The 27,303-nt window shown below is 46.8% G+C and overlaps 1 protein-coding gene and 1 pseudogene across 1 annotated transcript in view; one reads left to right on the top strand and one right to left on the bottom strand.

Moving 5' to 3' along the window:
- The window catches only part of HABP2 (hyaluronan binding protein 2), a 33,003-nt gene extending 6,181 nt beyond the window's left edge, over window positions 1–26,822 (bottom strand). The window contains exons 1-10 of the mRNA XM_016146352.2: window positions 26,685–26,822; window positions 15,569–15,605; window positions 8,708–8,818; window positions 7,128–7,235; window positions 5,825–5,941; window positions 4,930–5,049; window positions 4,036–4,207; window positions 2,750–2,847; window positions 1,388–1,643; window positions 134–276 (exon numbers count right to left, since the gene is read on the bottom strand). Coding sequence (XP_016001838.2) covers window positions 134–276; window positions 1,388–1,643; window positions 2,750–2,847; window positions 4,036–4,207; window positions 4,930–5,049; window positions 5,825–5,941; window positions 7,128–7,235; window positions 8,708–8,818; window positions 15,569–15,605; window positions 26,685–26,753 — 1,231 coding nt within the window. The 5' untranslated portion in view covers window positions 26,754–26,822. The remainder of the gene's footprint in view (window positions 1–133; window positions 277–1,387; window positions 1,644–2,749; window positions 2,848–4,035; window positions 4,208–4,929; window positions 5,050–5,824; window positions 5,942–7,127; window positions 7,236–8,707; window positions 8,819–15,568; window positions 15,606–26,684) is intronic.
- On the top strand, window positions 4,476–4,591 carry LOC118604268 (annotated as a pseudogene).
- Window positions 26,823–27,303: the final 481 nt, after the last annotated feature.

The following is a 27,303-nucleotide window of genomic DNA, read 5'->3' as shown; positions in this document are numbered from 1 at the left end:
TGGTGGGGGGGGGGGAAATCTCTACCTTATGGAGTCTTTGAGGGACCACACAGAACCCAACCTCAGCTTTCCATCGGCAGAGAAATCCACCCAGGAAAAGACCCACAGGAGATCCACGCTAGAAGAGACTTGCCAATGTCATTGTAGGGAATTTCGTCTCTTTCATTATAGTGGCTGTACTTGAATATCTTCTCCACTCCAAAGGTCTGCTCATGGAATTCTGTCTTCTTCAGGTCCTGGGCCCCTAGCACCACTTTTAGATTCTTGGCTTTCGTGCTGCAAGGGAAAGTAAGATGGTCAGGGACTAGCCCTGCCACTTAAGGGACTGGAGCCAAACCCTGGCTCTGCTCCTGGTGAGCTGTGTGACCTTTGACAAATGACCTGACTTTCTACAGCCTTGGCTTCCTCATCTGTAATCATTGTCTTGTTCACAGAACCCTGCTATGTGGTCCAAATGAAGTAACGTGGGGAAACTGCTGTACTAATGGAACAGTCTCTAAATGTAAGCTATAACTTATATCCCATGCTTCCTGGGAGACCTCTCATTCCCCATGGATTTTTCTAAAAAGCAGACAATTCACATCTTGAACAAATATTCTTGGTGGGTGCTGATATTGCATACATGACCTCTCTTGAGGAACGTCTCTTAGAATCCCTGAAGAAATTGTTTAATAACAGGGTGGACTAGAAGACCTTTAAGGCTACCACCAAAACCTGGGCTACGTGGGACCAGCCCTGACCTTGAACTTGGGGAACTCAGGGAAGGTGGTGATTCTTCAGGCTCCCCAGTGGATTTAAGGCTACTCTGAGGCACGCAGGAGTTATGACTGAAGACACTTGACCCGGGAGGCTCACTGGTGATGGCATCAGATGAGACCATATTATTTCTCTGTCCACAGGAGGACCGAAGAGGCTAAGGAAGCAGGTAGATCTGGGTTCACATCCTACTTGCCCGCTTTCCACATGACTTAAGGCAAGGTGCTAAACCTTCCTGAGACTCAGGGTCCCTCCTTCATGAAATGAGAGTAGCAATCAATTCTTTCATTGCACAAATATTTACAGAGCACTTGCTCTGTACCAAAACCTGTTCTTGGCACTAGGGGCACTATAATTAATAAAAGATAAAAACCTCTGTCCTCCCTCAGCTTGTCTTCTGATAGATCGTTTTGTGGATTAAATGTCATAATACATATAATTCAAAGGTAAGCGAGCATTCTAGACATCATAGGTCTTTTCCGCCTGGTTTTAAAGATCCACCTTTTCACTCTTGGAGCTGGATCAGAGCCACTAATCCTGCCAGACCTGCCAAGATGCTGATCGGATGGGAAGGGGGAAACAGCTCCAGAGACTCAGGTCACCCTGACCGCTGCCCCCAGCAGGCACCTACTCAGTGCAGTGGGCAGCAGTAAGCACCCAGCAGGGGTGGATCAGCGCCCCCCCACAGAAGTGGCCCTGGGGCATGGAGACGCTCAGCGGCAGCGAGGTCTGCAGGGACGCCTGCCACGGGTGCTTGCCCGCCGTGCTCTTAAAGCCTCCGTAGATTCTCTTGATTTTCCTCTCTGATATCTCAGTCTTCCCACATGAGTCAAACCCCAGAGGCTCGGTCAGGGGCTCTACGGGGCTTCTCTCTGGGTCAATAATATCTGTGGGACACAAGAAAGACAAATCATGCCACTCGCCCTCCCTCCAGGTCCTCGGAAGGACCTTGTCAGAGGTATGACACCAAGTCCATTAGCTTAGCAAGTGTCCAGAGCTAAGAGACTGGTGCACGTAGGGTGAGCATGCAGTAGGTACACAATTAATATTTGTTGAATACGTGATAAATGTAATGCAAGTCTACAGAATTAAGAATGAAGATGTTGCTTTTTCATTCTTATTTTGACATATATACACACGCAAAGATACGTGTGTGTAAATATAAATCCATCTCTGGGTATGTACTTAGCTATTCATTAATATACACATATATTTGGGAGCTTTTTTTTTGTTGTTGTAAAGGGAAAGATACCCAGATGAAGTAGAGTGGGGTAAACAAGATATTTGCACAGATAACTGTCATACAAGGGAGAGAGCGATTAAGCATTGTAAAGGTGGTGACTGGTTCCATTCCATTGGGGTTTATAAGGAGGGAGAGGTAATATTGCCCTGGGGAAATTACAAAGGACTTTCCTGGAGGAGGGGCTACTCGAGTTGGTTCTCAAAGAACAGTTGAGTGTGGACATGGGCAGATATGGACAGAGTATTATAGACAGAGGTGACCATAAGAGCAAAGACACAGAAGTGAGACTGTTCAGGGAAGTGATCCAATTCATCAGGGTGAGAGGGAGCATCATTCTAGATGTGGGTGGGGAGGTGGGTGGGACAGCCTGGGAGGAAGGCTGTGGGGCCAGAATTCAGATCGTGTTGCATTCCGAGAGGCTATGGGGCCCAGCCAATGTCAGATCACCGTTGAACACCCAAAGCCTGGCATAGCTCCTGGCACACGGCAAGCAATTGATAAATATTTTGCCGAGTGCACTGACTCGGAGTCAGGAAATATGAGTTTACAGTTAGACCACTGGCCCAAGTTTACAAAGGCATCAAGACCTGCTTAGCATCCCAAACAAGAAGGAGAGGTTCAGGCAGTTAGGTTACCACTGGATGGGGATTGGTAAAGCAGTTGGGATGGGAAAGATGGAATGCCAGGAATGTATGTCTATGGGTCTGCATCCTCCCCACGACCAGGGTCTCTGGACAGCCATGGTCTTACCTAGGGCTGAGCAGACTGAGACATCGCAGTACTCCCATTTCACCTTTTCATTGTTTACTTTAATGAAACACCAGGGCTTTTTGTCTCCATCTGGGTTTCTGAAATAAAAAAAGGATAAATAATACCCAGGGTCAAGGCTTGGTAAATCCACTGGATCTCATTAAAGGACCTTTGAATAAGAGAGTACCAAGTTCTTGTGTACCCCTGGGACCACATATAGACCCTAGCTTATTAGGGCAGTTACAGTTTTTTGGCAAAACCTTAACTTCCAGAGGAAAATCCCAATGATTAGGAAGCACTTCACAAGCCTTGTTCTAGATCCATGGAACATATCAAATATTTTGCAGGAAAAGAAATGAGGTCTTGTTGAAGATTCTTTTTTTTTGTCAGAAAAGTGAACTAACCACAGAAACATGGTGTAAGTAGGGCTTCTCTGCCCAAACCTCTCAATTCCATGCATGGAAATTCTCTGAGAAAGGCTGCCAAGGGGGTCGCCCCAAAGACAGCTCCATGAAGGGACCAGCTCAGGGTGAGTGACAGTGGAAAGTCACTTGTACTTTGCACAAGAGATACCCTCTTGTTTAATGGAACAAGTTTAGAGCCACACAAAGAACTCCTGCCCTTTATGTGCAGTTCATGAATGCCCCTGGCTTTGGTTAGACAATGAACAGTAAAAGGAAGCCAACAGAATGGTCTGGAGGCAGCAGAAGGGGAAGAAGGTAACTTGTTATCACCAGGGAGAGCAACAGCATTATATTTATTTGGGAAAACCTGAACACCCTTGTGGCAGAGACTGTGATGCTCACCAGACATTTCACTTTCTCCTTTACATTTCTCCCTTGAAGTTTTTTGGGACCCTCTGACTACTTCTGGCCAATAAATTATGTGTGCAGAGATGATGTGTCATTTCTTGGTTGAAGTACTAAAAGCAAAACAAAACTCATGCTCCATTTTCTAGTGTCCTCTTGCCATTCCTGGGTATTTGAGTCACTTTGTGGAGCTACGCCCCTACCCCACTACCAAACCACAGAACACACATAACATTAGTAAGAAATGAATTTTGATGTATTCAAACCACTGAGATTTGGGGATTGCTTGTTACAGCAGCATAACGTAACCTGTCCCGAGTATGAAAGTCTTCCCAGAGAGAAAGCTGATGAATTTCTGTGTTCCAACCCCAAATTCATAAACTGATCCAGGAAAACTAGGAGCAGGGGAAAGGGACAAACCAACCCTTACACTGACAAGCAGCCAAGACTGAGGATAGGGAAGAAGGTAATTTTTACCTACAGAAGTTGTGCTCCCCAATCCCATGGGCCTCAGCATCCTCCATAAACATGTTGTAATGCTGCTGCAAGAGGAGATTGGAGTTCCAGTAAAGGCATGAGTGCTGGTTGATTGTCTTACTTGCTTTCCCTCGGTAAGAGTAGCCATCACCAACATAACAGTCATCGGCACCTCAGAGAGAGCAGGCAGGGATGTAAGAACTGAGAGCAACTGGCCTGCTGCTCCCAAGAAGAATCTGATGAGAATATCAGAGGATTAGGCCTGAATATTGATCACCCTGAGATTTTACCACAAAGTCCTAGTAAGAAGGTGTCTTGAATGTCCCAAATTTAATCCAGTTTAAAAAGGATAGGATGTGGTTCCATAGTGTAGCAGTTAGCACCTCTGCTTTACACACAGAAAGTCCTAGGTTTGCACCCCAGTGGAGCCACAGTCCATGGACTCCGGCCATGCCACCTTGAATAAGCCTGATGTCTGATCTCAGAAGCTAAGCAGGGTCAGGCCTGGTTAGTACTTAGATGGGAGACCACCTAGGAAGACCAGGTGCTGTAGCATAAATAATAATAAATAAAAAATAAAAAAATAAAAACACAGAATATAGTTGTTGTGGGAGGTAAGGTAGGAACTTACTTCCTTAATTTTGGTTCACACAGGACTTGGTGGCAGGTGGGTTGAAGCCCAGGGGATGCCCAGGTGTATCTGATTTGCCTTCACTACAACTTTCCTTGAGCCAGACACACCCTAGGCCCTCAGGTAAGAAGGCTAAGGCAATAGCAGAGTTTGGGAATCTTAACTTGAATCTCATTCTGGGAACAAAATCAAATCAGAAAAGGATTCCAAAGGCCTCACTTGTGGCCCAGAGTTTCTGCGAAAGTGGGGGCAGAGACTCATACCTATTTCACAGAATTTCCCCTTGAACTGGTTGGGACAGGTGCAGGTAAACTTGGATCTCCGCCGATGCCGGGAGCAGGTGCCGCCGTTTTGGCAGGGGTTTGGCTGGCACACGGGAACCACTGCGAACACAGGAAGTGGGGCCAGGAAGGCTCTTCAGAAGGAATTGCTGCTACATCTGAGATGATGAGGAGACACTGGTAGCACTCTTCTGGTGTCCATCCTTTCACAAAACATGGGCCAACCAAGGGGGAAAGACAGACCCACTGACACTCTAGTATACGTACATATTAACTTTAAGAACATATACAGACATGAACGGAGCACTGTGATGGGGGCCATGTACACAAAAGTGCACATAAGTAGATGGTTCTGGGTCACTCAGTAAAAAAGTAGCAAGAGACATGGACTGGGAAGGAATTTGGGGATCGGTCCAAGCTAGGTTGACACCTGGCTCTGCCCCTTGACAGCTGTGTGGCTGTAAGTACGTTCATCATCCTCTCTGAACTTCAGTTCCTTCATCTGTAAAACTCTTCTTTGCATTGTTTTTGGGAGAATGTGAGAGAGAATGTGAATCTCATTAGACAATGCCTGACTTATGGCATGTGAATCGATACAGATTTATTCCCCTCCCTGGGCCATTCCAGGCATAGACCAGGGCTGACTTCCAGGAGGAAGTGAATTTCAAGATAATTCTTTTCGAAAAAGGGCAGAGATGAGTCAAGTCTCAATAACTCCCTGGGTACGATGAATCTTAAAAAGTCCTAGTTATAATAGCCATATTGGATATTATTAAAACTTCGAATGTATCTGGACTGCCACGCGGTAGGGTGCAGAGGCCCCAGGTACAAGCCAGAGCAGAGAAAACCTAGCATCACAGGGGACGCCAACACTTACCTGTGGAGCATTCTGGACCCTTGTAAGGGTGTTTACAGGCGCAGCGGTAGAAGGGGGGACTCTGAATAATGAGACATTCGCCCCGGCCACATGGGTTATCCTTGCACTTGTTTTTCACTGTAGGCGATCCATAAAGAAGGAGATCCAAAGTACAAGACATTATTGGGGGAACGTCTCTCTTAGCGGGATACCTGTAAATTGCAATGTTTGGGGGCCTGGCGGCTGATGGTGCGCCCCTGTCCATGGTCCTGAAACACCATGTTCCTCACTAGACAAGGCTTTTCTCTAATTCTTGGGTCATGGATGATTGCTTCCAGTGTTCACAGCCTTTATCGTTCTATCTAAATAAAAATCTTGACAATTTTTACAGCTTCAACAAACAAATAGAGCTGCAATTTGAATTTCTCCATTTTGTAGTTGATTTTATATTCCATTTACTGTTTTTCCCATTCTTCTGAGAAGTTGAGGGATGAACCCAGATACCATGCTTATGCTGACATCCCAAACCAACATTTATTGAAGGACTTGTGGGATTGAAAATAGAATCAATAAATGAGGAGGACAAAGAGGAGAAAAGTCTATGATAAAACCCTCTATATATGTAAGACTCTTACTGCCTCTCCTGTCTCAGTTAGATGGTTACCAGGTAGAACAGAAACAAGGGTCTCTCTAGAGGTGCAATAGTCTATAGAAGTTTTATTCTTCATGCTTTATCAGATAGCCTTGTATTATGCACATAAGAACTTACTCAAGGCAGACACAGCTTTTATCAGTGTCTCCTTGAGTGAGGATGGCAGGAAGAGAGAGCATGGAGCCAGGAGTTAACCACTGGAGCTCTAATTTCAGCTCTTCTCCTAACTCGCTGTGTGACCATGAGCATGTCCTCTGTCCTCTCTGGGCTCCTTTCTCTAACTGAGCCGGGCATTATGTGCCCTCAGATTCTTCCTGTTTTCCCATTTCTCTATTGCAGTTAGTCTAAACACTCTAAACAAACAAATGAACAAATTAAAGTCCTGAGTTTGGAACACATCTTTGTCAGTACAAGTCAGGTCTTATCTCTTCTTAGCCTTAATGCGCTCATCTGTAGAATGGACATACTAGTCCTATTTATCACACGGGAGTGAAGATCCAGTGAGATGCTGCCTGTGACCATGCTGAGTGAGCTGTTATGTATGATACGTTGCCTGTGGTTATAATCCTTTCCATGGGGTCACTCAACCTTTCTTTACCCTCTAGAATTGGAGGAGAAACTGCCTCTTGTTCATCTCAGAGGGAAGAGTTAATCCAGTGAAGGCACACTCACCATTCTGACACTTGCTTCCGGAGAAAGGGGCTGGACAGCTGCACGTGAAAGTGTCCCCCTGGACAAGGCAGTTCCCACCATGTTCACAGGGGTTGGACAGGCATGGATCTAAGACATGGCAGAAGTCAATGTTTGCAATGAGCGGCAGGCAAGAAGCCCCCTGCTTGCTCATCAACTGTCGGTCTCCTGCCCAAATGAGGAAGTAACTGCATAGCAAGTGACTGAGAGGGGCAAATCAGCATTGCCCTTCTAAAGCAAGGAAGACTGCAGTCGCACAACCAGAGCGAGGGCTGCAGGTTAGATGGAGGACAGGCAAGAAGGAACCGTGACTGTCTCCCCTCGGCCTTTCTCATTGAGAAACTCCCCTTTTCCATCATCAGTGTTTTTCTCCTCCCAGTCTCACTGGGAGTGCCACGGGGTCTGTCTCTGATGCTGAAGGCATTTCACAAGCCTGAAGACCTCCCCTACTCCCAGTGCCCAGGGGTGGAGGTCAGGACTGGGGAAAGAACACCCACCCCTAATGAAACACAAGCTTTCTGAACATCAGGCAAGAAGACCAAAGGCAAGAGGGTGACAGAAAAATTGACGGCGAGGAGGAAATGACCCAGTGGCCTTCATCTTTCTTCAACTACTTGTTCAGTTAGATTTTGTCATATTTCATCTGTGCCTTTGGCTTTTCATGGTTGTCTGAATGGATCTTCCCTCGGGGAATTCTTTATCCTTCTGTTCACACACATTGTTCTTTGGTTCAGGAACTAGGATCCCTGGGCCCAGCTCTTGTTTTGATGGTCCCTTCTGATGTTCCCCTGATGCCCCATATCTTAGCCCTGCCTTCCAGGCCACTTCGCACAGTTAAACAGCTTTTATTCCAACTGATAAGTGCTTTCCATTTCTTCTCTTGATTTAGTCACATGGCTTTGCTTGGGCTCAGTTTCTTATTTTTCTTTCTGTCCTATTTCTTGGTTTATGAAGCCACAAACACAAAAACAAATGTAGTACAGGCACACATGTATGAGTACAAACTCTCTCTCTCTCACACACACACACACACACACACACACACACGCACATATACATCCTAACAATTGTGCAAAGCTTCTGAAAAGTTGAGAAGAGAAAGAAAAACACAGCCCAGGTAGAAAGGAAGGAAAGCCCCAATGCCAAATTTGTGAATGTCACAATTTGATGCCACATGCTAACTCAGACTCTTCTTCATAATTAGGACCTACCTTTAATCAACGGTATGGGAATGATTTTGAATATGACACCTATTCATAGTGTCAGGAGACCTGGATGATGATGCACTAACTCACTGTATCACCTTGGCTAAGCCAACTCCTCTCTTGGCCTCATTTGCTTCATATGTCATTTGAAGATGAGAAAGATGGTCTCTAATAACCTCTTCAGTCCTCACAGTGCATGAGTCTAACTGGAAAAAAAAAGCTAGCCTGAATCATGTATTTGATACCTATTTTATGATGCTGGTCAGAGAGCAGGAGGAGAAGGAGGCCCATGCATAGAACAACAGAAACTCCCCTCCAGGTATGCTGCTTTCATCTCAGGAGGGCTTAGGTACCTACCGTCATCTGCATAGTACCAGTCAGGATTCTCAGGGTGGCCAAGTTCACTATTGGTGTCCTCTTTCTGGTTGTAATTCTCATAGCTGTACTCATAGGTGTCAGGAGTCCAATCTATAGAAGTGGAAACAGGACCAAAGAAACCCTAAACATTAGACCCAAATAAATTGGCATTTTATTTCACCGAATACCTTTCTTTCCAAAGGTTTCAAAGTCCTGAAGAAGGAATCATGTGTCTTTCCAGCTCCTCACACTGATGGGGTGGACAGAGGCATCAGGCTTTGTGAATTTGCATTTGGAGGTAGGGGTTATGACCCAGCAAAGCAGCAATGGCACTTGGCAGGGTTAAGAGCACCTGATTGGAAATGAGAGAAGTCAAGTTCTGGCTTCCCACTAACCGTGACCTTGGACAAGCCAATAGTATTCTCGGGGCCCCAGTTTTCTCATCTGTAAACAGCATGAAGATGATTGGGGGCTTAGAGGGTCTCCTGTATGAGATCTGCCCAGGGTCGTATCCAGTGGCACTTGAGTGCCTTGTTGGATGGTTCTGTGAAATGAAATGAAATTTCTCACGGAACTTCATTAGGCACTTTAGCTTAATGAAGTTAAAGAAACTCATCACTGTCCTCTGGTCACAGCATCAAATTCGTCAGTTATATCTTTAGAGGAGTCACAACAACTAATATTTATTAAAACTTTACTATGTGCTAGGCCCTGTGCTAAGCATTTTACATGAACTATCCATTTCATTTATCTTTATGAAAATCTAGATGTGTTATTATCTCTACTTTAAATTGAGAAACTTGAGGTTGAAAGAGGTTAAGTAACTTGCCCAAGGTCACATAGCTAATAAACAACAGGATAAGTACTAAGACCGTTTATCTTCATATAATGCCTAAATTGCATTAGTTCGGCTGCTTCAACTGGCCTCTTACACTGCCTCAGGTACATCCATACTTGCCCTTGAAAATGGGGTCCTGCCATCTCCGTTGAATAGTCTGCCTGCTAATTAGCAATCACCTAAGGACAATTTTGAGAAGGTTCATGGATCTTGCCCACTGAAAGACAGTGCAATGTATAATGTTGCTCACAGTTATAAACCTCACACTAGAGCAGGTGTGTGTAAGGCTGGACTCAAGCTTGTTGTTATCTGGGACCTTGAAAGATGCTAGAAGCTTTGTGGCTCACAGAGAGAAGTTTGGAATTTGCAGAAAGTTGGGTTGACTCTGCTGTCTGCAGCTGGTGGGAATATGGCAAGCAGAAGCCATAAAGAAGCCATCCGGAGATACATATGCTAATAAGGCAGGAGCAAATGCAGATAGCCGACTTGAAAAGGCGCTCCCACAGAGCCAGCTGATGGCTCCGAGGATGGCACTTTACCTAAGCCTGATTATCAACCACATTATCTTATTCGTCTCTCAGTCATTCCCTTATAGTCTTTATCTCTTTGGCTTTTGAAAAATCGACTTTTGCACAATGGCTGTTTTATATTTCCCATTAAAATGGAACTATCTTTTTATTTCCTTTTTGAATCCGCTAACTCTGGTTCCTTGCCAGAGTTTCACCTCATTTATCACAGTGTCAAGTCAAGACTCCCTTTGCTTGCTCATTATTTCTCCCGAGCTGCTTTTTCCCACTATGAAAATGCTCCCAGAGGAGGCCACCTTTCCAGGGACAAGGATCTCGGTTGAAGATAAGGCCATTGTCTTCCTGGAGCAAATAAAGTTTCTTTCCATCTAGTTTGATAAAGCATAGAAAGAGAGTGAGAAAGTGACAAAAGAAAATGTTTCTCTGAGTTCAACATAAAAAATTTCAAACTGACATTTGGGAAGACAATGGGGTTCGGTAATGAGAAGATTGCATCATTTATTTATTTCTCTTTGCTTTGGAGAATGTATTTTTGTTTTTCTAACAGGTGTTTATAGATAAGCCCCTTCAGATTCCTCCCGTAATTTCTCCCATCATTCACACAGATATAGGGTCAGACTGGCTAATCTTGGCCAGGCCATTAGCAATCAACTCCTTTGCAGATGTTTAGAGATAAGAGTTTTGCATAGATGGGATGGTGCAACTTTTCCAGGTGGCAGGGGGTGGATAAAAGGTGGTTGGAGGATTTTGACTTGAAGCCAGCTCTACAAACAAGAGCTGCTCATCTCTCACGGAAACTAAGGAGGGAATAAAAAATGTAGGCTTTGAAACATACTCCTGCCAAGCAAAGTCCCTGCTACTCTCCAGAGCCCAGGGCTCTTGGTGGAGGTTGATAGGAGCAGCAGAGGCTCAGAGGTCCCAGATGACCAGAGGCCATCCAGCTAGAGGGTTGCGCAGTGGAGGGCACTAAGATCCTCTTCATTTGGGCTGGGCTCTATAGGAGCATGGGAGTGTTTCTCCACCTTCGCTCTTAAAGCTTATTTTGTCTTTTCTATTCTGTTGGCTCTTAATCCCATTGTCTATGTAACAAATGTGTATCGTACTCCTAAATGAGCATTATGCCAGATGCAGAAAGACATCAAAAACAGTGGAGAGTTACACAAATAAGAGTGGGATGTGGCCTCCATAAAGGAGCCTCTAGTGTGGGTAGGGTCAGGGAAGAAAGCTAGCCAAACAAAGAGATGAAAGGGTCGGGGAGCTAGATGTGGCCAAGTCTAGGCCTGGAAGCCTTGAGTTCCACATTGGCCCTCTGGTGTGGTCCACGCCAATCTGATGGAAAAAATGGCCCTGATTCCCCACCCCTTCCTGTATCCGCACCTTTTGTCATGTGACTTGGCAGCTCTTCCCACCAAACAGTAAAGTCCATCTCTCCCCCCCACCCCGGGTTGCCCTTGGGACTTGCTTTGGCCAACAGGGTGTGGTAAAAGGACCGTGTGCCAGGTGACAATGTGCCTAGGCCTCAGGAAACCTTGTGTACTTCCTCTCTCTCTCTCTCTCTCTTCCATCTGAACCAGGCTGACCTACTCTATAGGAGGTCAACAACAGACTCAGTGGTCCCACTGAGGCCTCAGATATATGAGAAAGCCCAGCTGACCCACGAGCTGAGCCTGGTCCACCCCAGAACTCTGCATAGCTAGACCCAGCTGAAACGGCCAACTCAAAGAATCAAGATCTACATGGTTAATGGTTTAAAGTCACTAAGTTTGGGGTAGTATATTATGGAATAATAAAAAATGGACACATAGGGATTGATTCATATTGGTTGCTAGTGATCTAAGAATTTTAGATTCTTAAACATTCCTCAGTGGCTCAGGTGGCTGTAGAGTTTTAGGTTTCATGGCCAGATCTAGATGGCACCTATCTCTTGAGGTTGATATTTAACTTGGTATTTAACTAGAGAGTTTCTTAAGAGCAAGGGCCATGTCTATTCTTCTCTCTACCCCACAGAGCCCAGCACAGAGCCCTAGATGCAGTTAATGTGTGTGTCTGACAGATCATTTTTCCCTCTGTGGCCAAGCCTCCCTTCCTTCTGATTGGCCTGCACACAGTGGGTGCACAGCTCTGCCAGCACAGATGGTATCTGCTTGGAGCAGAGTAAACAGGGGATTTAGGAGAGAAACTATGTGAGATTCGGGTGAGGTGTTTGTTAAGAAAAATGCCTGTGAGCTCTGTAGGAGTCTAGAAACTTTTTCAAGTACTTTCCTGCATAGAGAAGGATTGCAGCCTAACATGAAATTTGGTTCCATTGGTAGATTGCAGAAGAAACACTCCAGGTTCAAATATAGATTACTTGAGTCTTTCTTTGGGTTATAGAGAGGGGAGAGCTTTGAGGGAAGAATGAGACAGCTATGAGGAGCATATTGTATTAGATATGTTAAAAAATACTTGTGGATTTGTCTACTTATCAGAATCTGTTTCTAGAATTTATCAGGAAGAATAGAGAGAATATCCTGAGTTAACCCAAATAATCCTAATAATAGGTTATTATGTATTGAGTATTTTATATATATCAGACACTACACTAAATAAATGTGTTATGCACAATCTAATTTAACCTTAAAATAACACCATGGCCTAGGTCTTATTATTTCTCTTTTATAGAAAAGGAAAAATTAAGGCAGAGGACATGGCATCGGAAATCAAGCCTACTTAACTCCAAGTCTGGTTTGCTTTTTTATGAGCCCTGGAGCCTCTTATGGGTTTATGTTTCATGAAACTCCATGGGTTTTAGTTTCCAGGAAGCAACATGCATTGGTAAATCTTCTTCAGCACATGCTCCAGGTCTTTCTACCAAGGTTATTGTGGTCTATACCCGGGGTCTTTTGGAAAAACTCAGGACTTCCTGTGATGGAGGCTTTGCAGCTGCTCTGGTTAAAGAGCTCACCAGATGTGTGGAACGGAACAGAAATCCGTGGAATGCCGTCCCTGCTGGCATCATTCATCACTGTGGCACAGACGGTCCCGCTGAGGGCCTCCCCCAAACCCCAGCCCTGTCAGCCTACATTTGACGCTTCCAATCCTGCTGACAGGGCAAGCCCAGTGGAGACCCTCCCTGGCAGGTAGCAGGACAGCTGATGGACAGGCTCAGCCTGTGTCGCTGGGCAGAGCCACATCAGCTTCGAAGAGGCATTTCTGCAGGCCTGTTAGCTCTCACGTCACCTGCCGTGGGAGATGGGCAGAGTCTGTGCTGTTTGATGGCCACCTCTCTGTGGCTTGGGCACCTTCTGCTCCAGCAAGACCCTCACCATGCACTGTCTCCAGCAAGACCAACTCCAGAAGTGGCCTTGCCCGTAGACATGAGCAGAGCATTTCGTTGGCTACACTGCTGTCAAAAGCCTGCTGGGATCTGACAAATTTCATCAAAGCGCAACCCCCATGCGAAATTAAATCAGACACGAACAGGGGTGTTTTTAAAACCTAACCTGCTCCTTGCAGAAAGGCCCAGCCGCTGCTTGTCATCCTGCACCACAGCCAGAGACTAATGGAACATCTTGAGGTGGTGTGCTCCACCACCAAACCGTTAGAAGCTATTGGCAGAGTTTTTACAGAGCCCAGACTCTCAGGATGTCAAATCCAACAGTCTCCACTCTCTACTAAGTTATTTTTCAGACTGCGCTTAAATACCACCAGTGATGGGAAGCTCACCACCTCACAGAAGCCCAACGGCCCATTCAGATTTTTGGACAACTCTGATGATTAGAAAGTTCTTCCTGATGCAGATCAAATCTGACCTTATAGTTTCCAATCTATTTAATTAAAGCTACAAACCTGATGGACTCACAGAATGAATCTACTCCCTTGCCTGTGACCTCTGATTCATGAGGCTATCACTTATGGTTGCTCATGTGGTTCACTGCACAATTCCAAGGTGTCATAAACTCCCAGTCATTGTAAACGTCTTTTTTATAACTTCCTAGCAGATGACAGTAACGTGTCTGAGGTAAAGACACTTCTTAATTACCACAAAGTCCATCCCGTGGATGAGGGGTAGGGACTGCTTTTCAAATACTTAAAGAGAGTGAGGCTCCTGAGTCTTCTATGCGCCTGTTTCTTCCCCTGGGTGACCCCACAGCTCTGCAGCTTTGTCTCTCTGACACTCTGACCAAAGCAGCCCCTTCAATGGTGCCTCAGCAGCTGGCGCTAATGGCTGGGGCAGGGGCAGCTCTTGACTTTGGACCCTCTCCGGAGTCCACGTGCAGATGTGGCCAGCCCGGAGAGCCTTCTGAAACAGGATTCTCCAAGAAACTGAATTATATGTTGTTGGATTGAATATTCTTTTTTGCTTTGGGGAAAGATACAGATCCTTTCAAAAACCCACACGCTATGTTCCCATATATTTCTATCCAATTCTACAAACATTCATTGAGCACACGGGGCGGGACAAAGGCCAAGTATCGATTGCTTGAGCTGGCACAAGTCTGTCTGTCTATCTGGGGCTTTATGGCAAAAGAATATTAACTGTCAAGCTGAATTTGGCCCGGTAATTGCATCTTTGCTCTAAATAGACCCTTACTCCGAAGTTTAGATGTGACTGAAATCTCCACATACTACCTGCCTGGCTCTTGTCCACTGTGGGAGGCCAGCCCAGGGCACTGCTAGTGGGCGCTGCTGGCCTCTGCCTCAATAGAGAAGCGAGTAGACTTCTCTTCCTTGGGTTTCAGAGCAGCAGAGGGAGAGTCAGACCCAGGGGCAGAGACCAAGAGTGGATGATGTGGCAGGAGGAAGCAGCCCTGCTCCACCTGGGCACGGCTCAGGGCACCAGGCAGAGGAGACAGAAAAGAGAGAAGATGAGAAAGTGAGGAGTGAGTCTGCGAGAGGCAGAGCCTGTGTGAAAGAGCCAGGCTCACTGCGGAGAGGACATACCGAGGAAACAAGCCATATAGCGGTATGGGTGGCAGCCACCACAAGGGGCGGCCGGTCTGGGGCTGCCTGCATGGCAATGGCAGTCCTCTCAGCGTAGAGGTGCTGGCTCCCCACCAAAGGGGGTGAAGTGAGAGGGGTGGCCCGGAGCTGGCCTGCCTGGAAGCCGGTCACTGTTCACGGACACTCTCACTTTGCCTTTGCCCTGTCCCCACTAATGGGCTGTGTGACCTGGGGCAAGTTGCTTCTCATCTCTGGGCCTCAGTTTTCTCCTCTGTAAAATGAAGGGGTTTAACTGCATCAGCAATTTTTCTCGGGGGGGGGGGGGCTAAGGCTGAGTATCAGGGGTGTCCGCAAGCAACTTGAAATCGTGTAAAGCATGGTGTGTGCAAGGAACTACAAATGCCCAGGACTACATTTTTCTGGGTGGATTCTCAGAGGGGTCTGGGACACTTCTGAACCGTTTGAACTCTGAGGTCGTACACCAACACTCACATGCGTGGGTCCCCCTTCCTCCATCCCAGAACCCGCCCTGCTGGGTGGGGAGCCCCAGGGCGATCCGATCCGCACACTCACCTGGGTCGGAGTCTAGGAGAAAAGGGAGCAGGGAGAACTGAAAAACAAAATGACACAGAACAGAGCAAGGTTGAGTGTGCCGAGTCAGGTGGGTGCCTTCCTGGAGCCTTTCCTGGGGTCACGCCCAGGACACAGGAGCGCGGGTGATTTCTGAGGGCTGCAGTTGGGACGGGATTGGAGGGAGGGGCGGGGCCTATTGGAAGACGCTCCCCCATTTCCTGTGCTGGCTGAACCCCATCTGAAGCGCTGCCCTCTCTCCTCGGTGTGGCCTTTCTCACCTGGGAACCTGGCCACACAGGTATTCACCATGCGGCCAGGTATGGCGATGGGCATGTATTGAGCATTTCCTCTCTGCCGCATTTAATTCTTATAACAACCTTATAAAGAGGCTTATAGTAGCCTGTTTACAGGTGAGAAAATTAAGGCTAAGAGGTCACACGACTGTGATAGGATTTGGATTCACACTCAAGTCCAGGTGATTGCCTTGGGGTTGGGGATGGAGAGATGCTTAAAACTCTCCGGTGACTTCTCATTCTTCTTGGAATAAGATACAAACACCTACCACAACTGATAAACCTCCCCCTATACTCTTCCCTCCCATTTCCCCCTACTGAGCTCCAGCCACATCCGGGGTCAAAATGGCCCTGGCCGAGCTCCTCCCACCTCGGCGTGTGATGACGTAGCTGCTGTTCCCTCCCTCTGCCTGGAAAGCTCTCCCGCACGGTTATCTCTAGGTCTGGGCTTAAATGTCGTCTCCGCAGGTCTTCCCCGACTCCCCCCAGTATGACACCCTCCCCCTGGTTTTGTCACTGTCCCCGTTCCTTTTCTCCATGGTCCTCCTTACAACATGTAGTTTTGTACTTGCGTTATTTGCATGTTATCTGTCTCCCCACATCAGACATGTCCTCCAGGAAGGCAAGGATCTTGTCTGTTTAGTCACCGATGCAATTACCTCATAACAAGCCTAGCGCTTGGCACATGGCGTTCCTCAAAAAGTTTTTGCTGAATAAATAATGATATCGACAGTTCCTCTTAGAATGCCGTGTATACTAGGAAAAGAAAGTTTTACTCATTTGATAGCTAGGATAATTTTCTTCACTTAAATCAAGGGTTCTCTCTCTCTCTCTCTCTCTTTCTCTCTCTCTCTCTCTCTCTCTCTCTCTCTCTCTCTCTCTCTCTCTCACACACACACACACACACACACACACACACGCACGAAAAAGCCAGAGAGAAAGCAATGTGGCAGAATGTTCGCTGTTGCATCGAACTGGGCAAAGGATATTCATTGTATTAGTCTTTCCACCTTTTTATAGGTTTGAAAAATTACAAAATAAAAAGTCGGGGAGGGAAGAGGAAGGCACAAAAAGGAAGTGAGACCGTTTGTTGTCTGGACTGTGCCTGTTTAATTGCCTCAGAGCCCCCCATCCCCGCCACTGCAGGCAATGAGACAAGGGGTGGCAATGGGGGCGGGGGGCTGGCAGAGAAAAGGCAGGTTCGGGTCTCAAGGGTTTTCCTGAGCCTGGGGTGCTTAAATGGGGAACATCTGAAGGCGTCACCAAAAAAGGGGCATGAGAGGACCCTGAGATCAGACGCACGTTACCTCTCCTTCAATCTCACCCTCGTCATAGCCAGTCGGCTCTGCCTTGGTCCTGGTCCTTTGCCCTGCCTCATCTTCTCCCCATTGAGCTTGTCTGGAGGGCAGAGCCTGCCCCTTTTGACCTATCTCCACCCAGCCCGGAGGAGATGGAGATACCCCCTGAATTCTCCTATTTGAGCTGAATAGCATGGACCAAGCCTGGCTGCCTTCAGCTCTGAGATGTGGGCAGGACAGGAGGGAGGACGTCAGGGCACATTTTCCTCAAGGCCCAGTATGGAAAAGGGCCTCCAAGACCTGTGCCTGGGCCCAAGCCCGGCATCTTAGTCCTGACCTGCAGCCTGAGGGACAGCTAGGCGCTGTGTTGCCCACAGCCAGCAGGTGGCAGTAGTGCCCTTCCCAGGAGCTGGAATTGGAAGCTGTTGCTGAGAGGGAAACCGAACAAAAAGCAAGCCAGGCCTTCCTGGGCTGTGGGGAGAGGGCTTCAGATCCCACTGGCTCTCGGGGAGTCTGAAGCAGCTGCCGCCCAGCTGTGCAGCCTGAGCTGCGTGTCAGGGGGTCCCAGGGATCTGAAGCAGGCCCACTCATTCTGTGAACCGCTGGGTCCACCACAGAGAGAGGCTGTGGTGAAACGTGGAAACTGGCAGCTCGAACGCCAAGCTGGATGTTTCGTGGACTGTACGAGAAAGGCCAGGCCAATAGTCGGTTATTTATGCCATACCTCTGCATCCTGAAACTAACGTGGGTGATCGTGGGGACCGAAGGGTGGAGAGACACAGTATTTACCTCCTTCCATCCCATTATTCCATTCAGTCTTTCCACAGAGCCAGGGGACTGATAGAAGTCCTGTTCCTGGGACTTGCAAATCCAAAGAGGAAGAAGGATGCAAAGGAAGGAGGAGGAGGAGGAGGGGACAGCTATGGTCTCAGTTCACACGTGTGAAGAGCTGACAGTGTGCCAAAAACAGTGCTAAATGTTTGACGTGGTTTTTTTTTTGTCTCATTTATTGCACACGATACTTGATAATTGAGGGACTATAGTTATGTCCATTTAAAAGTGAGAAAACAGGTTTGGCAAAGATTAAGTTGCCCAAAATAGCTCCGCAGATAGATGCTGGAGCCGAGATCACATGGAGCCAGTTTTACATCAGAGCCCTCACTCTTAGTCGCCATTGCTATGAGGGAGGAGGGAACCACACTGCGCACAGGTTGTGACGAAAGGATGGAGGAGAAGAAAGCAGAAGAGCTCACTAACCCTCAGAGAGGCAGGGCGTTGAGCTAGATTCAAAGATTTGACCCCTGTTCTTGGAAAGCTTTATGAAAGACCTGTCTAGACTAGCCCCGTCCTGGCAGGACACAGGGAGGATCATTAGGCCCCAGTGATAACTGAGGAGCCTTAGCCAGTCCCCTGCGGCAAACACATCTCAACAAACATCTCCGCCCATCGAAAGGCAGGCAAGCCCTGCCTGCTTCTTCCACCACATTCATTCCGGGTATCAGCTAAAATAGCCTGTGGTCACAGCTGCCCTGGATTCTCTTCGAGAGCTGGAAACAGCTGCTTCTCACACATGGGAGGGTAGATGCTTCGTAATAGATTCAGAGACCCCTCTAGGTCCAACTGCCTGTCCTTCTATCCCACTCTTGGGCTTTCTCCATGGCTAAGGGCTCCAGCCTTCCCCAGTGAGGAGCAGGCCTGCGGCAATATTAAAGTCCTCCAGTCACCAGAGGGCACGTTTCTGGTGTCTTACAGTCAGTCTAAAGTTGGTTAGTGGGGAAGGCGGGGAGGGGCAGAGAGAGAAGGATCCTGTGTCTCTGAGACTTTCTGATTTACAGTGTAATCTTTTTAGGTGGGAAGACCATTGAGGTTTAACCTATTTTGTCTTATCTTTAATCTAGTGTGATTGTTTCAACTCAGATTCTTCCTTTACCTTTCAGAATTCTAAAGGAACACAAAACAAAAAGGCAGGGGCTAAAAGTCTGAGCTGATAGAAAATGTTCCCAGAGGACTGGGAAGCAGTGGGGGAGAGAGGTGAGGTTAGTCCTGTCTTTTGAGGCCAGAAGCTTGGCTTAGAATGAAATAAAAGCACAAGATCTTTCACCTAGTAGGTATAAGATTGGGCCTCTAATTCTAACCATCCCTTCCTCCTCATATGTTCTTTCTAGGATGACTTGATGGTCGACCAGATGTGTCTGACCACCAGGAGAGGATCGTATTACTCCTAAGGGCAGATGGGTAGGAGAGAACTCTGCACCATGGCCAAATGAAGCTGCAGCTGCTGGGCTGGAAGGCAGGCCAAGGACAAGAGTGTGCAGCTCAGCAGGACCAGTCCCCACTACTGAACAAAGAGCTCAAGGTCACGCTGAAGTGCGGAGGGGACAGAACCCAGGTGTTGCCAGCGTTCTAGTCATTAGCCCAACAGCTGTCTCAGACCATCCTCCCACTCTGGCTCAGGATGCAGACATAAGCTCTGTCATGAGACGACCATTTGCGCAAAACCGCTTAGTTCTTTCTTTAAAATATTGTTGTAAAATACATATAACATACTATTTTTCACTTTAACCATTTTTAAGTACCCAGTGGCATCAATGACATTCATAATGCTGTTGTAACCATCACTACCGTCTACACCAAAACTTTTTCAGGCTCCCCATTTTCTCATTCACTCTATACCTATTAAAAGATAACTCCCCCTTCCTCCCACCTTCAAGCTCCTAGTAACCTCTAGTCTACTTTCCGTCTCTGTGAATTTGGCTATTCTAAGTACCTCATATGAATGGAGTCATAATATTTGTCTTTCTGTGATGGGCTTATTTCTCTAGGCATAATGTTTTCAAGGTCTATTTATGTTGTAGCATATATCAAAATTTCATTCTTTTTGATGGCTGACTAGTGTTTCATTATATATTACATTTTGTTTATCCATTCATCTGTTGATGGACACTTGGGTTGTTTATATCTTTTGGCTATTGTGAGTAATGCTGCTGTGAACATTAGTGTACAAAAACCTGTTTGTGTCTCTGCTTTCCATTCTTTTAGGTAGACACCTAGGAGTGGAATTGCTGGGTCATATGATCATTCTAGGTTTAACTTTTTGAGGAACCACCACGCTCTTTTCCATAGTGGCTGCACTATTTTACGTTCCTACCAACAACGCATAAGAATTCCAATTTCTCCACATCCTTGCTAACACTTATTTTCCATTTTTAAAAAATTCTAGCCATCCTAATAAGTGTGAAGCGGTGCCACTCAGTCCTTCTTCCTCACAAAGAATCTCGCCCTTCTTGCTTGAGCTCACAAGTGCGTAACGCTGTCCTAGGATTGGTGGGTTCACTGTGGCTTTGCTCTAACCTGAAGCTGGGGGACAAGGATGAAAGGCTCCGATGAGGAAATCTGAAGGTCAAGGGAAAAGGCACCAGGTAGTGATCCCCATGCGTGGTTCCCTTCCTGGGAGACCTGGTATAATTTGGAACCTCAGTGATGAGCCAGAAGGCATCATGAAGAGAAGTGGCCTAGACCCTTCGTATACAGAGAACAAAGTTGAGTCTCTACAGGGTGACATGCCCTGCAAAACATGAGCAGATTGGGGTAGGGCAGGGACTAGAGACCAGGTCTCCTCGCTGAGGCCAGTCCCCCGTGCCTGGCTCACGGGAACCCTGTGCACCTTCCCTGTTCTAAAGCTCAGAGCTTTTGAGGCCACTCAGACACCTTTCCAGTTAACTGGCGGCTGGACTGCAGTTTCATGTGGCAAGCAGAGACGGGGTAGGTGGTAAAGAGAAGAGACCCATCAGAAGACCCAGAAAAATTCCATTTTTGTCTGGAGAGCTTGATAAAGATTCGGATCCCTGAACACCTGTAAAGGTGGTACTTCTTGGGTCTGAAGTCGTCCCAGAAGATGCCTTTTCAACCAGCACCTAGGCGAGTCTGCCTTCAGTCACTCTTCGATTACGCCTCTCCTGGCTGAGGAGGCTCCTGGGCCTATCTTTGCTCTTGTTGAGTCTCTCTGTGCCTCAGTTTCCCCCATTGTAAAAGTAAGAATTCTTTCACCCAGCTCAGTGTTTTATTTGAGGGGATTTGGCTGCCCAGGAGGGAGTGTAGCATTGACAAAGAATTACCCTATGGGTAAGCACTTGGTGAGAAATATCAGTATGAATGGGTCAGCCTCAGGACTTGGGTCTAGTAGACTGGGGGTGGAGGGAGGGAATGTTGAAGTGTAGGGGTGAGACCATTCAGGATAAGGAAATTGCATAAAAACAAACACTCATTTCCAGACGTGATCATGCACCTGGAAGCTCTTTGTAAAAGCAAATGAAGAAACAAAATGGAAGAGTGGGCGAGTCTGGGACCTGCTCCTTGGGCACAAGCCTCCACGTTATCCTTGGCCAGACGACCTCAGCAAATAGCCCAGGGACTCAGAAGAGTAGCTTTGCACTGATGGAAACCAACTCCACCCCTGAGGCTGTCCTCACTTCTGCATTTCCCATGGTGTGGGAGGTGAATGGCCGGTGACACCCAAACCGATTTGGGTGGCATCTGACCAGCGAGTGACGTAACATCAAAACACAACGTGAGAAAGTCATTCTCTCCTCAGTTTCACTGTCAACCCGTCCAATCCCGTCACAAAGAAAGACTCGGGTGGTGTTGGCAAGTCTCAACGCTCTACCTCTCTCTAATCTCCCCTTCCAACAAGGACAAAGCAGGCTTCAGGCTCTGAGCTTTGGTGTGACAGCTGCAGCCAGTCAGAATTCAAAGACATCATTTTTTTTTTTAATCCTCCCCTCCCCTCTCCCCCCCTCCACCCCCGCCCCAGAAAAATTTTCTAGTTATAGTAGTGACAGTTTCCTCTAAAAAAATAAATCTGTTTAGGTTGAGAAAAGGTGAGTCTATTTAACAAAGGTATTAAGGAACTGGTTTGGGCTTCGGCAACATTTTTGAAGCCGGGTTCATTCACGATCGCGGTGTCGAAAGCACTAAACTAATCGGTTAACTGTCTGGCAAGGCGTGCTCCTTCTGGTGTTGAAAAGAAAAGCTTCAGGGCTGGTCAGAGGAGCCTCCAGGTAGAAGTAACTTCACCTCCTGCCTATCGCTGGGGTCTGAGGCCACTGCCCCTTCTGATGCCTTTGATATCACTTTGAACAGACTCGTTTGTTTCTGGGTAGCACCTGGCATGGCGGCCTCTACTAGTGGTTATGAGCACAGAGCTTGGCATCGGGAAAACCAGGATTTGAATCTCTGCTCTGTTTGTGCCCAGGGCTGCCACTGTGGGCAGATTATTTAACTTCTCTACAGCTTAGTTTCTGTTCTACAAAATAAGGATGACAGTAGTCCTTACCTCAGAGGGCTGTTGGGAAGCTCGAATGATATAATAAGCATAAAGCACACAATGGCTGATCAACAGTTGCTGTTATGATTTGTGATTATGACTCTTAGCTACTGTTGCCAGTGATTTTGATTCAAAACATTTTTATTATTGTTGTTGTTGTTGCAAATCATGGAGCCATTAAGAAGAGCTCACTCAGCACAAACTCTTCCTGGAACTCGTTGGTTGGGTCACAGTCACGTCACACACTCATTCCCCCTCTCCTCCTTTTCCTGGGATCTTTGCCAAGTCCTAAGCCAGGAAACCTTGTTATATTAATTATAAAGAAAAAGCATGTTTTATTTAAAATCCCGGCTGCCAAATATTCTGCCATGCTGTTTCTCTATGACAGCAGAATTGCTTTTGCATTTAGGGAACCCTAATGAATTTAAAACATAACTATATCTGTGCCTAGATACATGTGCAATTTCCTGTGACCTGATTTCCCTAAATACCAGTGTACAACGCCAAAGCTAGCCAGTTGGACTTGTGCTTAGGATCATATATCTTTTTTAAATCTATAAGAAGGTTCTGTGAAATTCAGTCCCTCTTTTTTCCATAATACTCTGTGTGGATTACAACAAGAGGGAGGGCTGTCTCCTAGGCCTAAGAGAGACTCTGACATTATGGAGCATCGAGGTTTTGAAGAGTGGCTCTTATTATCTTCTCGTCAAAGGCCTTGTTTGGTCCTCCTGGGGGCTGTGAGGATTTGGATGCTTGAGTTAATCAGATGCTGAGCCCAGTTACTGGACCATCAAAAATTGGCCCTAACACTTCACGGTGTTTCTCGATACAACCAGACAAGATCGCTCACTCGCTCGCTCTCTCTCTCTGTCTGTCTCTGTCTGTCTCTGTCTCTCTCTCTCCTTCTCTCTATAAGGTAGAACAAGGTATATAATGTACATCAATCAAGCAGAAAGGGTGTCAACAGTAGAGAATGGTGGAATCAGGGAGGCTTAAGTTTCCTCTAATAATAAAAGCTTATGCTCCTCCTCTCCTTGCAAGAATGTGAACTTTGTCTTAGTGAAATGTCTGGTTTTCAAGAAAAGCCAGAGATTTGTATTTTATGCGAAACAATCTGATATTTAAATGTCGCCAAGCAATTGAAAGGAAATAAAAACACTCTTCGGACTGACCTTCTACCTGCCAAACAAAACTCTCGCTGTGAGCAGGATGTACCCAAGCTGCCAATCTTTGACCTCTGGTCTATGCAAACATTTTTGCAGCTCTGTTCAGAGGGGGATTCTAGAATTCTAAAGTTCTTGGGTTTAAACTCCAGAGTTGAGCAAGTCCAGAAATGGGAGCAAACATGCATTTTAATTGTAAGGCCCCTCGCCGGGGTGAGGGGGACCCATTGTCTTCTTTCCTCTCCGGAGATGGGCCGAGATAAGCAGGGCTGGCCTAACAAGCTTTGTCTTCTGGCTTTTGACCCCGGAAGAGGTCAAATCCCATCACGGCTGAGCCCAGTAGTGCCCCTAAGTCACCCTAGGAACCGTAGCAAGAAAGGTTCCTGAGCCCTGGAGGCAGATGCCCGTCCTTCATACAGCTGAATGACCTCCTGTGTGTGTCGAGAGTCAGACAGACCTGGTTCCCGATCCTGGCTGGGAAGTTAGTTTGCCATCTCTGGGCTTGCTTCTCACCCGTAAAATGGGGATAACAATTCAAGGCTGTGCTGGAGACAGGTGCTGAAAAGTGGTAGGTAAGGACAACCAAATCTAGACCAGACCAGGAAGGTACTCTAAATGAATCCCTGCTGTCCACTGCAATGCCATGCGACCCATACCTCCTTGGATGGTGGATATCTGAATAAGAGCCTAATTTAAAGATGAGCCCACGGAGACGTCATCATAAGGCTAGCTGCCTGATTTGAGTTCATGGGAGGGCATCCAGGCCTCTTTCCAATGGGTAGTGATCACAGACCCTGTGACTTTTTTTCTTTACATTTCAGAGGGACATGGAGTCCATGACACTCCACCCAGCAGACAGTCTCTTGGTCTAAGAGCCTCCTTCCCCTACAGGAAAGACCATGCCCTGCAGCTCTGTGGATGGAAGATCTCATCTCTAGCCAGGGTCTAGGCAAGAGATTTCGTCCAGACAGATGGACACCAGCCATAGTCTAGAACTCAGCTCTACCACTTCCCAGCTGTATGACTTGAGGCCAAGTTACCCTTAAATTGGGAGCAATAACAGTAGCTGATTCTTAGGGCCCTTCTAGAGATGAACTGATTTATCTGGAGCACAGAGCCCAGCACACAGGATTTCTCACTAAGTGGTAAGAGTTGGTTATAATATTTTAGCTACATGGGACAGGAGAGGCCACCTGGCCCATCTGGCTATGTGGCTCCTTCCCCACTGTGATGCCCCGAATTCTCCAAAGCATCTGAGAGACTTGGCCACTTTCCCCCGGATGTCTGTGTACTGGCCTGTGAAATGCAAGCCGCCTTCCCAACCACCTGTCTGGCGCACATCTGGGGTAAGAACATTCCAAAGCCCTGAATCCTCTCCTCGGAATTAACTAAGCTCATTGCCTGAAGGCTATCTCTCATATTTTCTCTTTTATCCATTATTGACTTATAATTTCATTGCTAACCCTAAAAATTCACTGGGGCTTGCAAAAAAAAAAAAAAAAAAGGATTTTTTTGGGACCATTATCTTTTTGTGAACTTCAAACAGACTGCATCAACTCTCCTTGCCTGCAAACTTTAGGATCTAATTCTTTCTGACTGGTACTTTCTCTAGACCCCCTGTGGGCCTCTGATAATTTCCACTGCTTTTCTCTAGACCTGTGATATTTCTGCTGGGTTTTGGCCCCAGACTTCCAACAAGCAGTCAAATGATGTAGGGGACTTGATAACAATTTGTCATTGCAGCCACACCACACATACACAAATCAGCATTGGAAAATATAATTCTTTCAGAGGCGAGTCGCTCGGAAGCTTAATATAGGCTAAGGTAGGCTTCTGAGTACAGTTTGCCTAAAGGGAAGGAGACGCTATTGTTTTTAAAGCATGTTAATCAGAAAACCTGGAATTTAATCTACTTCCTGCAGGAAAAGCCCTATGGAGTAAAATGGAAAATAAAATGCAAAGGTATTTAATGAGATAAAAAGGATATAGCTATCATTTCAGTTCTCAGCCCCTACTTCTTGTTCTCTACCCCTCCCCCAACAAAGGGGCACATTTTCTGATTTTTATAGACAATCTGTGTTCCTTTCGGAAATTCTAAGGGAAAAGAGCTGACCCTTAGTGATAGCTACATGCATTGCCTTGTTTAATCAATCCTGACACTCCCCAAACCTGTGAGAGATTTATCAGTTTGTTTGCGGTAGGGGAAACTGAGGCTCAGAGAGAGTCTATCACTTGCCCAACAGTCTACAGCTGGAATGCATCAAAGCTGAAGTTCAAACCCTGGCTCCATAACACACACTCATGCCACTCACCACACCCAGTGAGGAAATTCGGGAGGCTCCCCACTCAGAGACCCAGCCTACAGTCTTGGGCCACGATGACACACAGCTGGAGCTGGCCTCTCTACAACTCAGCTGCTCCCAAACGTCTTGCGTTCCCTATGAGAGACCCTCTGATGTCACTTCGTCAGGCCCCCGCTCACAGCAACATCTGCCACGGTCATGGTCACAGGATAAGGGGAGCAGAAACATTGCCCACAGAGCTTCTCTCCAATCTAATCCACCAAGGAAAGCTGTTGCCAGGATCACTCCAGTGACAGCACGATTCTCCTCTAGGGCCGAAGCACAAGCATTCTGACTCTACTGCCACCCGAAATGGCTGGAAACCTGTGTGCATGTGTCGGCATGTGCAGAGGGAGAGAGTTGGTAGCTTTCAGTGGCTTCTCAAAGGGGTCTCTGAGATCCGTGCCAGATTGGGACCCATGGCCTTCGCAGATTTTCTTAACCCCCATCCCCTTCGTGGGAAGGCATTCATGTAGACTGTGCTTCAAGAGAGCTCGAGCCAGTTGCATGGCTTCATGGCACTAGCAGCTCGGCGGCCACCACCACTACAGGCCCGCATTTGCTCTGGTAACCACGACGCATCCAACACAACACTAGCCTTTCACAGCTAAAGTTCTTCCTTGCTCCTGGCCCAGTTGGTTTGTTCTTCCCGACCACCCAAGTCTCTCAACTACAGGTATTCGGAAAGAACACTTACCCCGAAGGATGTCTTTCCGGCTAGAACCATTAGCAGCAGAACCTGGGGAGCAGACATTTTGGCGAACATCTCTGCAGCTTAAGGACTCTTGTTTTGCTTTAGATGCAATTTCGTTTGCTGTCTGTGCCTTTGGGGGCGGGGGGGGGGGGTGGGGAATGTCAGTCTCCAAGGATTCAGGAACAAATGAAGAGGATGCAAATTATTAACTAGGCATCAAATACTGTTTAATGTTTAATGTTTTGCAAACCAACTATCTTGATTAAACAAATGATAACTTTGGGCCGGGCTGAGTCATGGGGTGGTTTCTTTTCTGCGAGAAAGTCTCTAAAGAAAGTGACAGAGATAAAAAGCCTCCAGCTTTGGCTCCCAGCTGAAGCTGGAGGGCGGCCGAGTGCTTGGTGCAGAAGGCCCAATGGTTAACTAGCATCCCAGCTGCAGGATAAAAGCTCCGGACCAGGTGAGGCTTCTGCCACAGGCCTCAGACATTGCTGATTTGGACAGAATGTTAATAGAGTTCTGATTCATCAAATCTCAAACAGAATTAAGGCATGGATGAGCTCCTAATAACATCACGCTTTATATTCATGAAAGATGAATTAAAGGTTGCAAAACTGCTATT

The sequence above is a fragment of the Rousettus aegyptiacus genome, unplaced genomic scaffold (assembly GCF_014176215.1).
Source record: "Rousettus aegyptiacus isolate mRouAeg1 unplaced genomic scaffold, mRouAeg1.p scaffold_m13_p_6, whole genome shotgun sequence".
Lineage (NCBI taxonomy): Eukaryota > Metazoa > Chordata > Mammalia > Chiroptera > Pteropodidae > Rousettus > Rousettus aegyptiacus.
The sequence above is the reverse complement of the archived record's forward strand: the minus strand, read 5'-3'. Positions and strand labels throughout refer to the sequence as shown.